This window comes from Aotus nancymaae, unplaced genomic scaffold (genome assembly GCF_030222135.1).
Source record: "Aotus nancymaae isolate 86718 unplaced genomic scaffold, 86718_ANA_hifiasm-v0.15.2.pri h1tg000059l, whole genome shotgun sequence".
Taxonomy (NCBI): domain Eukaryota; kingdom Metazoa; phylum Chordata; class Mammalia; order Primates; family Aotidae; genus Aotus; species Aotus nancymaae.
In genome coordinates this window covers 34,105,428-34,116,808 of record NW_026988473.1, presented here as the reverse complement: position 1 = coordinate 34,116,808, position 11,381 = coordinate 34,105,428, and the positions used below count along the sequence as shown (strand labels likewise).

The 11,381-nt window shown below is 38.3% G+C and overlaps 1 protein-coding gene and 1 long non-coding RNA gene across 2 annotated transcripts; both read left to right on the top strand.

Annotated features, from left to right (window-relative positions):
* The first annotated feature begins 1,997 nt into the window (after window positions 1-1,997).
* LOC135270200 (uncharacterized) lies at window positions 1,998-8,841 on the top strand. The gene is made up of 3 exons (XR_010338407.1): window positions 1,998-2,079; window positions 5,509-5,570; window positions 8,687-8,841. It is a non-coding gene; the product is annotated as an uncharacterized LOC135270200 (long non-coding RNA).
* A 672-nt stretch (window positions 8,842-9,513) lies between these two features.
* LOC105717213 (large ribosomal subunit protein uL23-like) lies at window positions 9,514-10,025 on the top strand. The gene has a single exon (XM_064365539.1). It carries the CDS (start codon window positions 9,530-9,532, stop codon window positions 9,998-10,000), a length of 471 nt encoding a protein of 156 aa, XP_064221609.1. The 5' UTR covers window positions 9,514-9,529; the 3' UTR covers window positions 10,001-10,025.
* The last annotated feature ends 1,356 nt before the right edge of the window (window positions 10,026-11,381 follow it).

Here is an 11,381-nt window from a genome sequence, read left to right as displayed (position 1 = left end):
GGTTGTAAGCACCCGACCTTAATAACAGTCTGCAAACAAGAAAGATACCAGAGACAGTTCTGAAGGTCACAACCAAGACATCCCTTAAGAAATGTTGCCTGTCATCTAAATTTGTCTTGAGTGTTACCCTCCTGCCCCATCAGTAACCCATTGTCGGCATGAGTTTCACATGTGCATGTACACACACGCATACACACAACAGAAACATACACACACAGTACTTTCCAGCTTTCAATTGGCTGTCAAATACCAGAATAAAGAAAGTTAAACACACGCAATATTCCAGGAGAAAATATTTGCAATTCTAGTGGGATGATAACCTGAGTATGGGTGATATTTTTTGTCCCCTGCAATCTATTTGTGAAAGGATACAATGGGAGAAATGCAAATAAAATAATATAATTTGTGGCTTTAAAGCTCCCGGCAACTCAAATCCTGGCATAAATAATAGGTTTGCAGGAATATTTGGCTAGCCAGCATTTCCTACTACAGCGAGAACACAGAAAACTTCCATGAGCTAAAGGAAATAAAAAGAAAATTTTTGAAGTAAAAGAGTTGGGCAGAATGTGGTAAGCCTACATCTTTTTCACTCCAAGTCCTGGAATGGGAGTAGGAGAAAGCAATAGAACTCGTAATACAAACTCAAATTCAAAAGTAGAAAATTCGTAGGCTTTTTTTTCCTGGGTGAAGCTCTGTAAAATGATAGGCAACTAAAAGAAATAGCCCACAGTTCCAAGATCCAGCAGTAGCAGATAGGGTATAGGGACCTGCTGAATCTGAGGTGTTGGAGGTTAGCAACACTCTCAGAATTTTTTATGTTACCATAATATATGAAAAGAGAGTAAAGATTACTGCATAAATTATCAATCTTTTGCTGGCTGTAGCTTCTGATGTCCTCATCACGTCTGGTTTCTGCTCTAGCAGCATCCTATTGCTGGATATGTGGTATATTTTGAATTGAGCAACTTACACCATCATGGCAAGAGTGATTGTACTGAATCAGAGCCACTACCATCTAATTTCCTGGCTGCTTCTTTCATGGCTTATTTTGAACCCATAGGAAAGTGAAAGTTGCTTTGCCAAGGCAAAGAGTGGGAAACTAGGTCTTTCAACTCTGGATTTTCCAAACACTCCACAAAAAGAAACATTGCTTAACAAATATTTACAATATTGCTCTCGGTAAAATAATATTTTGATAGCTTTATTCATGTTTAATTGACATGTGAACTATAGCTCAAGTATAAAATATGGTTATTTGACAGACATATGGGTTCACATTGTATATATCTGTGCAACCATCATCACTACCAAGATAATGAACATGTTCATAATCCCCAGAAGTTTCCTCCTGCAATTACTATAAATTAATTTGAATGTCCTAGAATTAAATATAAATGAAATCACACAACATGTACTCTTTTGTTTATCTGGCTTAATTCAGCATAATTATTTAAAATTCTTCCATGTTGTTGCAGCTATCAATAGTTCATTTCTTTTTGTTGCTGAATAGTATTCTGCAATTGTTTATTCACCTCTTGATGAACATTCAGGTTATTTCTTGTTTATAGTTATTACTAATAAAGCTTCTATGAATATCTATGTGCCACTTTGTACGGATATACGTTTCCATTTATCTTGAGTACATATCTGGGAGTACAATGATGGTGCAATATGGTAGATATACGTTTAAATTTTTAATAAACTATCAAACTATTTTTCAACATGGTTGTACAGTTTTATATTTTTGCCTGCAGTGTATGAGAGTTCAAGCTGCTCCAAGGCTACACTCTTTCTAAGGATAATATTGTCATATTAAAATTTTAGAAGTGCTTGTAAGTGTATAATACAGTAGTAATACATTATGGTTTTAATTTGGTATTTTGCAGATAACTAATTGTCTTGGTCCATTTTCTGTTGCTTATAGCAGAATACCTAAAACTGGGTGATTCAGTAACAAACAAAATATATTTTTTTACAGTTCCAGAGGCTGTCCAAGGTGAAGGGGGCAGATCTGGTAAGGGCCTTCATGCTGGTGGAAAACTCTCTTTGGAATCCCAAGGGAACACAGGGCATCACATGGTGAGGGAACTAAGCATGCTAGCTCAGATTTCTCCTCTTTTTTAAAAAACAAAATTTAACTCAAGTAGACATTGATCTCTTCCTTTTCATATAAAGCCATCAGTACTGCTGCTATGTGAATATATTAATTCATTAACCCATCATTCCATTAATTCATGAATGGATTAATCCATCATGAGGGCAGAGGCCTCATGACCCAATCACCTCCTAAAGGTACCACCTCTCAATATTGGCACATTGGGGAATGAATTTCCACATGAGTTTTGGAGGGGACAAATCCACAAAACTAATATTGCTGATAAATTTTTCATATGCATATTTGCCAATATATGCATATCTTTTCTTAGATTACAGGTCTGTTCAAATCTTTTGATCATTTTTATTGGATTATTTGCTGTCTTATTATCAAATTTTAGGTGTTCTTTATACATTCTGAATTCAAATTATTTGTCATATATGATATGCTAATAATTTTTCCAGGCTGTAATCTTCTGTTTTCTTAACAAAGTCTTTCAAAGAAAGGTTCTTAAATTTGATGAAGCCATATTTATAAATTTTATCTTTTCTATGATTTTATATAATATTTTAAATAATTTAGTGCATGAAACATTTGTGTTAAGTACTTATGTGTGGAATTTTCCACCTGTGGCATCATGTGAGAACTAAAAACCTTTCTGATTTTGGAGCATTTCAGATTTTGGATTTTCTGATAAGGATGCTCAATTTGTATTCCAGTTCCACTTGTTGAAAAACTTATTTTTCCATTGAATTGCTTTTGCAACTGTGTCAAAATCAATTAAAGATAAATGTGCAGGTCTATTTCTGGATTCTCTTTTCTTTTTCGTTGATCTTTTTCTCTATTTTGCTGCCACTATTTAGATAACTGAAGCTTTTAATGTAATTTAATATATCTTCAAGTCATATAGTACAAGTTATCCAGATGTATTCATCTTTTTCAAAGTTGTTTTAACTATACTGGACCTTTTGCATTTCCACACGAATTTTAGAAACAGCTTGTCAGTTTACAAAAATGTTTGCTAGGGGTATTTCGATTTTCAACCTCATTTTCTTGACTCAAGGAGGCCACTGGGCTCCACCTGGGCTCCCCTTCCCTACACAGGACTGGTTTCCTATCTCCCAGGAGTCACTGTCCTCCATTGTCTGATGCCAATGCCTTGAAAACTGTCGTTTAATATATTGTGTCTGGTATCTTAGCTGTGTCAGGTTGAAAGGTATATTCAATCTCTGTTATTCCATCTTGTCCAAAAGTGCATCAGAGTGATTTTTTAATGTCTTAACTATAATATTTGGGTTAATACATTCGCATGGTATTTTGGTTTTGGTTATTTGAGATGACATTTCTAAATCAACAGGTGTTCTTCCCCAAACTAAAATACCTGGAAATCTCTTCTTATTTAGGATTCTAAGGCCAGAATTTTAACATATTAAAATCTCTAAAGTGAGAGCAAAACACAGAAATGTTAACCTAAACATTGCCAAGCACTTACAATCCCAATGAATCCAAAAAGCCTGATGTTTGGTTTCATATACATGTACATTGGAATGCTTGCTTTTTGTTTTTCCTGACAGCTATCGAAATTTATATCCATGAGTGCAAACTACAGTGAATTCACCATTCCACAGCTAGCTAATCCCTTTCTTCCCTTCAAGCAGCTTTGGAATACAGCCATACCTGAGTCAAGGCGAGCTCATGAGGTTAAAAATGAGAAATATTTTCCTCTAATTCGGGATCATAAAAAATCATTCTACAAGTGGAAAGCAAATTTTTTAATGACAAGTCATATATGGTTGTTTTTAAACTGTCTTATATTATTCTTGACAGAATTCTTTTTTCTCTTGGGATCATTTTGTCCTATTCCCTTCGGCTTCAATTTTGGAGATAAAGCTATTATCAATAAACCATTTGAGGAAGAAAAAAAAGGAAGATGGTATCCCGGGCAGAAAGGCCCATGTTCATCTTATCCGAGCGTGTGCGTGGACCTCTACCACATACTCCACAGTGAAGTGGCTGCTATTCCTTATACTAGCAGAATTTAAGAAAACCAGAGAACACTTTTATCTTGTGTTCTGTCTATATTAAACATTTGCAGACCTGTTATATGACTGTGCTGCTACAACAGTGTTATTATAAATTACCAGTCTTTCCACTATCCTTAAATTATAATTTGCTGTCAGTTTGTACAAGACACTGATCTGCTTTGGTGAAAACTAAACTAATAACAGCGTTCTCTATCTTAGAGATTATTTGAGTCTTTCTAAACACCATCAGTCACTTGGCTACTAGGCAGACCTCCCCGGCAGTACTTGCTCTGCTTTTAAACATTTTAAAAATCCAAACTTCATTTCTATTTTTTCCACAGTTTTGGAAAAAAATATTTTAAAATTTATACTCTAAGATTAATGTTAGGACCAAGAAACATTGTCATTAAATTCTATTACAACCTGTCCTCTTTATTTTTAATTTTTTAGAAAAGGAAATTATACCTTTTCCTCTATTTTCTTTACAATAACATTAGCATGTGGACAATCTTACATCTTCAAACTTGGTTCAACAGCCCTAAGGGAAAACTTTATTTATATTAAAAGAAATGAAAGAAAAAAATGTACCTAGAGACATGGATCTTAAAATTTTTTCTCATGTACATTGCCAGATACAAATTAGGCTGTGAAGCTACTGTAAACCAGAAAATGTCTGAGACAGGTCTCAATCAATGAAAGATTTATTTTACATATATGTATTTATAATAAATTAGAGGTTTATTCTGCCAAGGTTGAGGACACGCCTAAGAAAAAGAGACATAAGTTACAGTGGGATCTGTGGCTTGTGATTTTTCAAAAGAGGGTTTTGAAGACTTCAATATTTAAAGGCAAAAAAGTGTCCAGAAAGGGAAAGAGGAAGAGTCCATTATGCATTTGTCTCATACTCAGCAAATCTGCATTTAATATAAGATAAAGTAAACACACAGTAGAAGTTAAATGTTCATCCATCTTAGGGTGGGCAGAGGGATGATTTCTAATCTTGTCTTTGTCCCTCACCTGTGAAGATAAGCTGATAATTAACATCACCAGGCTGAAAGAGGCCACCTGGGCAGCTACATAGACTTCTATTAATATTTTGCAGCCATCTCTTTAGGAACAAAAGAAGGCAGTTTTTTCCCATGACTCAGTCCCCAAGCTTAACTTTTCCCCTTGGCATAGTGAGTTTGGGGTCCAAAGATTGTTATCTTCCTTTCACACTACCTAATAGAAATCCCCTCCATTTATGTGATGGTGTGAGGCAAAATCTGGAGAAGCAGTAATTGTCTTAACAAATATACAAGAGACTTGGAAATGAGGGGAAAAAATTTAATCCAATTGTTCTGGATCGTTACAGAAAATAATGAAACAAATGTTCTGGATTTTTACTAGAAAGAGGAGCCCAATTCAGACCCCAAGAGAGGCTTCTTGGATCTCACAAGAAAGAATTCAAGGTAAGTCCACAAAGTAAAGTGAAAGCAGGTATATTAGAGAAGTAAAGAAACAAAAGAATGGCTACTCCACAGACAGAGCAGGGTGTTCCTGAAAGCAAGAGGAGGAACAAGACCACCTTAGGTAAAATGCTTGCTTATATATAAGATAACAAAGAAATAAAATGGGGAGGTGTCATCTAATACAAGGCCTCCTGACACAGGATTGTTAATCTTTGTGTAACTACTGACTTTTGCAAGAATCTATATTATCTTTAAAGCAAAACTTATTCTTAAACTAAAAATGCTTTTATTCTTGAGATATCAGGACATCAGTATATTTCCTGGGTCTGTGAAGTCCTGGGTCTGTTTAGTAAACATTATTAATCTACTCCCTTAACCATAAACATCTTGTGGCTAAGAATGCCTAGCTCCTGGGAATGCAGCCAGCAGGTCACCTTATCCAGACCCTGTGCAAGATGGAGTCACTCTAATTTTAATGCTTCTGACACAACTAGCTTCATATAGAGAGGCTTTATCACAAAATAATATGCCACAACACATAAAGATTACATCTTTCCTCACTTTGCCTTCCAACCATTTGCTGAATAGAAATCCTTTCCCCATTGCTTGTTTTTGTCAGGTCTGTCGAAGATCAGATGGTTATAGATGTGTGGTGTTATATCTGAGGTCTCTGTTCTGCTCCATTGGTCTATATGTGTGCTTTGGTATCATGCTGTTTTGGTTACTGTAGCTTTGTAATATAGTTTGAAGTCAGGTAGCATGATGCCTCCAGCTTTGTTCTTTTTGCTTCAGATTGTCTTGGCTATGCAGGGTCTTCTTTGATTCCATATGAAATTTAAAATAGTCTTTTTCTAGTTCTGTGAAGAAAGTCAATGGCATTTTGATGGGAATACCACTGAATCCATAAATTACTTTGGGCAGTTTGGCCATTTTCACAATATTGATTCTTCCTATTCATGAGGATAGAATGTTTTTCCATTTGTTCGTGTCCTCTCTTATTTCCTTGAGCAGTGGTTTGTAGTTCTCCTTGAAGAAGTCCTTCCCATCCCTTGTAAGCTGTATTCCAAGGTATTTTATTCTTTTTGTAGTGCTTGTGAATGGGAGTTCATTCATGATTTGGCTCTGTGCTTGCCTATTGTTGATGTAAAGGAATGCTTGTGATTTTTGCACATTGATTTTGTATCCCAAGACTTTGCTGAAGTTGCTTATCAGCTCAAGAAGTTTTTGGGCTGAAAAGATGGGGTTTTCTAAATATAAAATCATGTCATCTGCAAACAGAGGCAAATTGACTTCATCTTTTCCTATTTGAATACCCTTAATTTCTTTCTCCTGCCTGATTGCCCCAGCCAGAACTTCCAATACTATGTTGAATAGGAACGGTGAGAGAGGGCATCCTTGTCTTATGCTGGTTTTCAAAGGGAATGTTCTCAGCTTTTTTCCCATTCAATGTGATATTGGCTGTGGATTTGTCATAAATAGTTCTTATTATTTTGAAATATGTTCCATTAATACCTAGCTTATGGAGAGTTTTTAACATGAAGCGATGTTGAATTTTATCAAAGACCTTTTCTGCATCTATTGAGATAATCATGTGGTTTTTATCTTTGGCTTTGTTTATGTGATGGATTATATTTATTGATTTGCATATGCTGAACCAGTCTTGCATCCCAGGAATGAAGCTGATTTGATCATGGTGGATAAGTTTTTTTTTGATGTGCTGCTGAATTTGACTTGCCAGTATTTTATTGTGGATTTTCACATTGATGTTCATCAGGGATATTGGCCTGAAGTTTTCTTTTTATGTTGTGTCTCTTCCCAGTTTTGGTATCAGGATGATGCTTGCTTCATAAAATGAGTTAGGGAGGAGTTCCTCCGTTTTAATTGTTTGGAATAGTTTTAGAAAGAATGGTACCAGTTCTTCTTTGTATTTCTGGTAGAATTTGGCTGTGAATCTGTCTGGTCCTGGGCTTTTTTTGGTTGGTAGGCTATTAATTACTGCCTCAATTTCAGAGCTTGTTGTTGGTCTATTCAGAGATTCAACTTCTTCCTGGTTTAGTCTTGGTAGGGTGTACGTGTTCAGGAATTTATCCATTTCTTTTAGATTTTCTAGTTTATTTGCATAGAGGTGTTTGTAGTATTCTCTGATGGTAGTTTGTATTTCTGTAGGATCAGTGGTGATGTCCCATTTATCATTTTTTTGTGTGTCTATTTGATTCTTCTCTCTCTTCCTTTTTATTAGTCTAGCTAATGGTCTATCCATTTTGTTAACTTTTTCAAAACCAGCTCCTGGATTTGTCATTTTTTTGGAGGTTTTTCATATCTCTATTTTCTTCAATTCTTTTCTGATCTTAATTGTTTCTTATCTTCTGCTAGTTTTTGGATTTGTTTGCTCTTGCCTCTCTAGCTCCTTTAACTGTGATGTTAGTGTGTCAATCTGAGATTTTTCTAGCCATCTGCTGTGGGGATTTAGTGCCATAAATTTACCTCTTAACACCGCTTAGCACTTCAATCAATCATAGGTTCAGTCTTTTTATGAAGTTCCATAAATCTTGGAGGCTTTGTTTATTCCTTTTCATTCTTTATTCTCTATTCTTGTCTGCATGTCTTATTTCAGCAAAGTGGTTTTCAAACTCTGATATCCTTCTTCCACTTGGTCACTTTGGCTATTGATACTTGTGTATGCTTCACAAAGTTCTCATGCTGTGCTTTTCAGCACCATCAGGTCGTTTATGTTCCTCTCTAAACTGGTTATTCTAGTTAGCAATTCTTCTAACCTTTTATCAAGATTCTTAACTTCTTTGCATTGAGTTATAACATGCTTATTTAGCTCATCATAGTTTTTTATCACCCATCTTCTGAAGCCTACTTCTGTCAATTCGTCCATTTGATCCTCTGTCCAGTTCTCCACTCCTGATGAAGAGACGTTGCAATCATTTGGAGAAGAGGCACTCTGGCCTTTTTGGTTTTCAGCATTTTTTCATTGATTACTTCTCATCTTTGTGAGTTTGTCTAGTTTTGGTCTTTGAGGATGCTGACCCTTGGATGGGGTTTTTGTGTGGGTCTTTTTTGTTGTTGTCGATGGTACTGTTTTCATTTTCTGCTTGCTTTTCTTCCAGTACTCAGGTCCCTCTTCTGTACAGCTCCTGCAGTTTGCTGGGGGTTCACTTCAGGCCCTGATTTGCTTCCGTGCCTGAAGATGTCACTGAAGGAGGCTGGAGAGCAGCAAACATGGGTGCCTGCTCCTTCTTCTGGGACTTCTGACCTCAAGGGGCTCCAACCTGATGCCAGTAGGATCACTCCTGTATAGGGTATCTGACAACCCCTGTTGGAGGGTCTCACTCAATTGGGTGGCACAGAGAGCAGGACCCACTAAACAAAGAACTTTGTCCCTTGGCGGAGAGGGTGTGTTTCATTGGGTGGAAACTCACTCATCTGGGCTGTCCAGATTCCTCAGAACTACCAGTAGGAGAGGCTAAGTCTTCTGCTCCACAGAGACTGTGGCCACCTCTCCCCATATGGGCTCAGACCCAGGGAGATTTGACTTCTGTCACTGAGCCTCTGGCTGGAGTTATTGGAGATCCTGCAGGGAAGCCCCACTCAGTGAGGAAGGATGGGTTGGGGTTAGACCTGAAGAGACACTCTGGCCACAGATTGCCACAGCCAGTGTGTTGGGCTGTGGGAACAAGTCTTAGGACCAAGCTATTTAGCCACCCTGGCTTCAGTAGGGGAAAAGCATAGCCAGAGCTATAGAAATGGCTGCTGCCCTTCCCCTGCCCAGGGAGCTTAGCATATTAGTCAGTTGCAAGTTTCCCTGCTGGAGGCTGCCCCTCCCGCAAGGAGCTCAAATGGCTTAGACAGCAGGCAGCCTGCAGCGGTGCTGGCTGCCCCTCCTTCTGGGAGTTAAGTAGGGCTTAAGTAGATTTTAGCTGAGAGGCTGTAAGAATCTTTTTTTTCACAAGATGGCGCCGAAAGCGAAGAAGGAAGCTCCTGCCCCTCCTAAAGCCGAAGCCAAAGCGAAGGCTTTAAAGTCCAGGAAGGCAGTGTTGAAAGGTGTCCACAGCCACAAAAAAAAGAAGATCCGCACGTCACCCACCTTCCGGCGGCCCAAGACACTGCGACTCCGGAGGCAGCCCAAATATCCTCGGAAGAGCGCCCCAGGGAGAAACAAGCTTGACCACTGTGCTATCATCAAGTTTCCGCTGACCATTGAGTGTGCCATGAAGAAGATAGAAGACAACAACACACTTGTGTTCATTGTGGATGTTAAAGCCAACAAGCACCAGATCAAACAGGCTGTGAAGAAGCTCTATGACATTGATGTGGCCAAGGTCAACACCCTGATTCGGCCTGATGGAGAGAAGAAGGCATATGTTCGACTGGCTCCTGATTACGATGCTTTGGATGTTGCCAACAAAATTGGGATCATCTAAACTGAGTCCAGCTGGCTAATTCTAAATATATGTATATCTTTTCACCATATACATGATTCTCATCAATTTCTGGTTGGGTGGGAGGCCATACACAGGAACTGCTGTTGTAACTTGCCCACTGCTTGGGCAAGACTCCTGTTCTGCTTATCCTTTTGAAACTCACCCTGCCACCCACTCCTCCATCCTTGATCACTCCAGAGATCTTTGTGACTAGCATTAGTGTCCTAGGAAAACCAGAACTCAGAGCTTGCCTCCATGGTTGAGGGTAACAAAAAGCTTTACAAGAACCCCTTTCATCCCTCGAAGAGGCTGTGTGTGAAACCAGTGCCCAGAGTTTGAAGCACATTCGCATCCATTTCAGGGGACTGTGGGTTGGCTGGCTTTCGAGTAGCATTTTGTCCTCACACACCCATCTACTATGTCCAACTGGTCTGTCTGCTTCCCTCACCCCTTGCCCAATAAAGGACAAGGACTTCAAAAAAAAAAAAAAAAAAAAAAAGAATCTGCAACAACAACAACAAAAAAGAATCTGCATATTCCAGGGTTGGAGTGGTAGGCCCAGGTGGCATGAATTCGTGAATGGGATCTTCCAATCCTCCGGGTTGCATGGTTCCATGGAAAAAGCACAGTTTCCGTGGCTAGGTAGTGGGCTCACTTACCTCCTCCCTGCCCTGTGTGGCTCTCAGGTGGGCTGCTGGACCACACTGTTCTTCCTTCTGTCCATGGGTCATGCCAGCCTTCTGGTCAATTTTGATGACAGCACCAGGATTCTTTGGTTGCTAGTGAAGGAGTCACATGCTTGTTATGGTTTTTTTCAGTGGGAGCCTCTGAGCACCTCTGCTTCTATTTGGCCATCTTATTATTGCAGATTAACCATTTCTTATCAAAACTTGTTGCAAATGTTGTCCTGTTCCTTTTATTGTGATTGTAATGATTTTTACATTTGTAATGAAATAAAATTTATTATACTTTTATTTTATAGCTCCTCATTGTTTTGTTTGCTTTTCATTCTTTACACAGCTGCCATAGCATGCTAAACATATGATTAGCTATGACCCAGACTCTCTACCAACACATCAAGATTCATTTGTCATAAACAAAAAGATTGCAGGAAAAGGACATCAGTGAATGCGTATGTCTCCCCTGTCTAAATAATCCTTAATTACACCATATGTAACCCCTATTGGACAGTGTTGACCACATGAGTGAATTGTGTTATGGTTTGGAGTGGTTTGCCTCTGCCAAAACTCAGGTTGAAATTTGATTCCCATATGACAGTGTTAAATGGCGGAGTTTAGTGGAAGGTGTTTGTTTCATGGGCGAATAGATTAATGCCCTCTTGCAAGAATAAGTGAGTTCTCACTCTCCAGAGAATGAATTA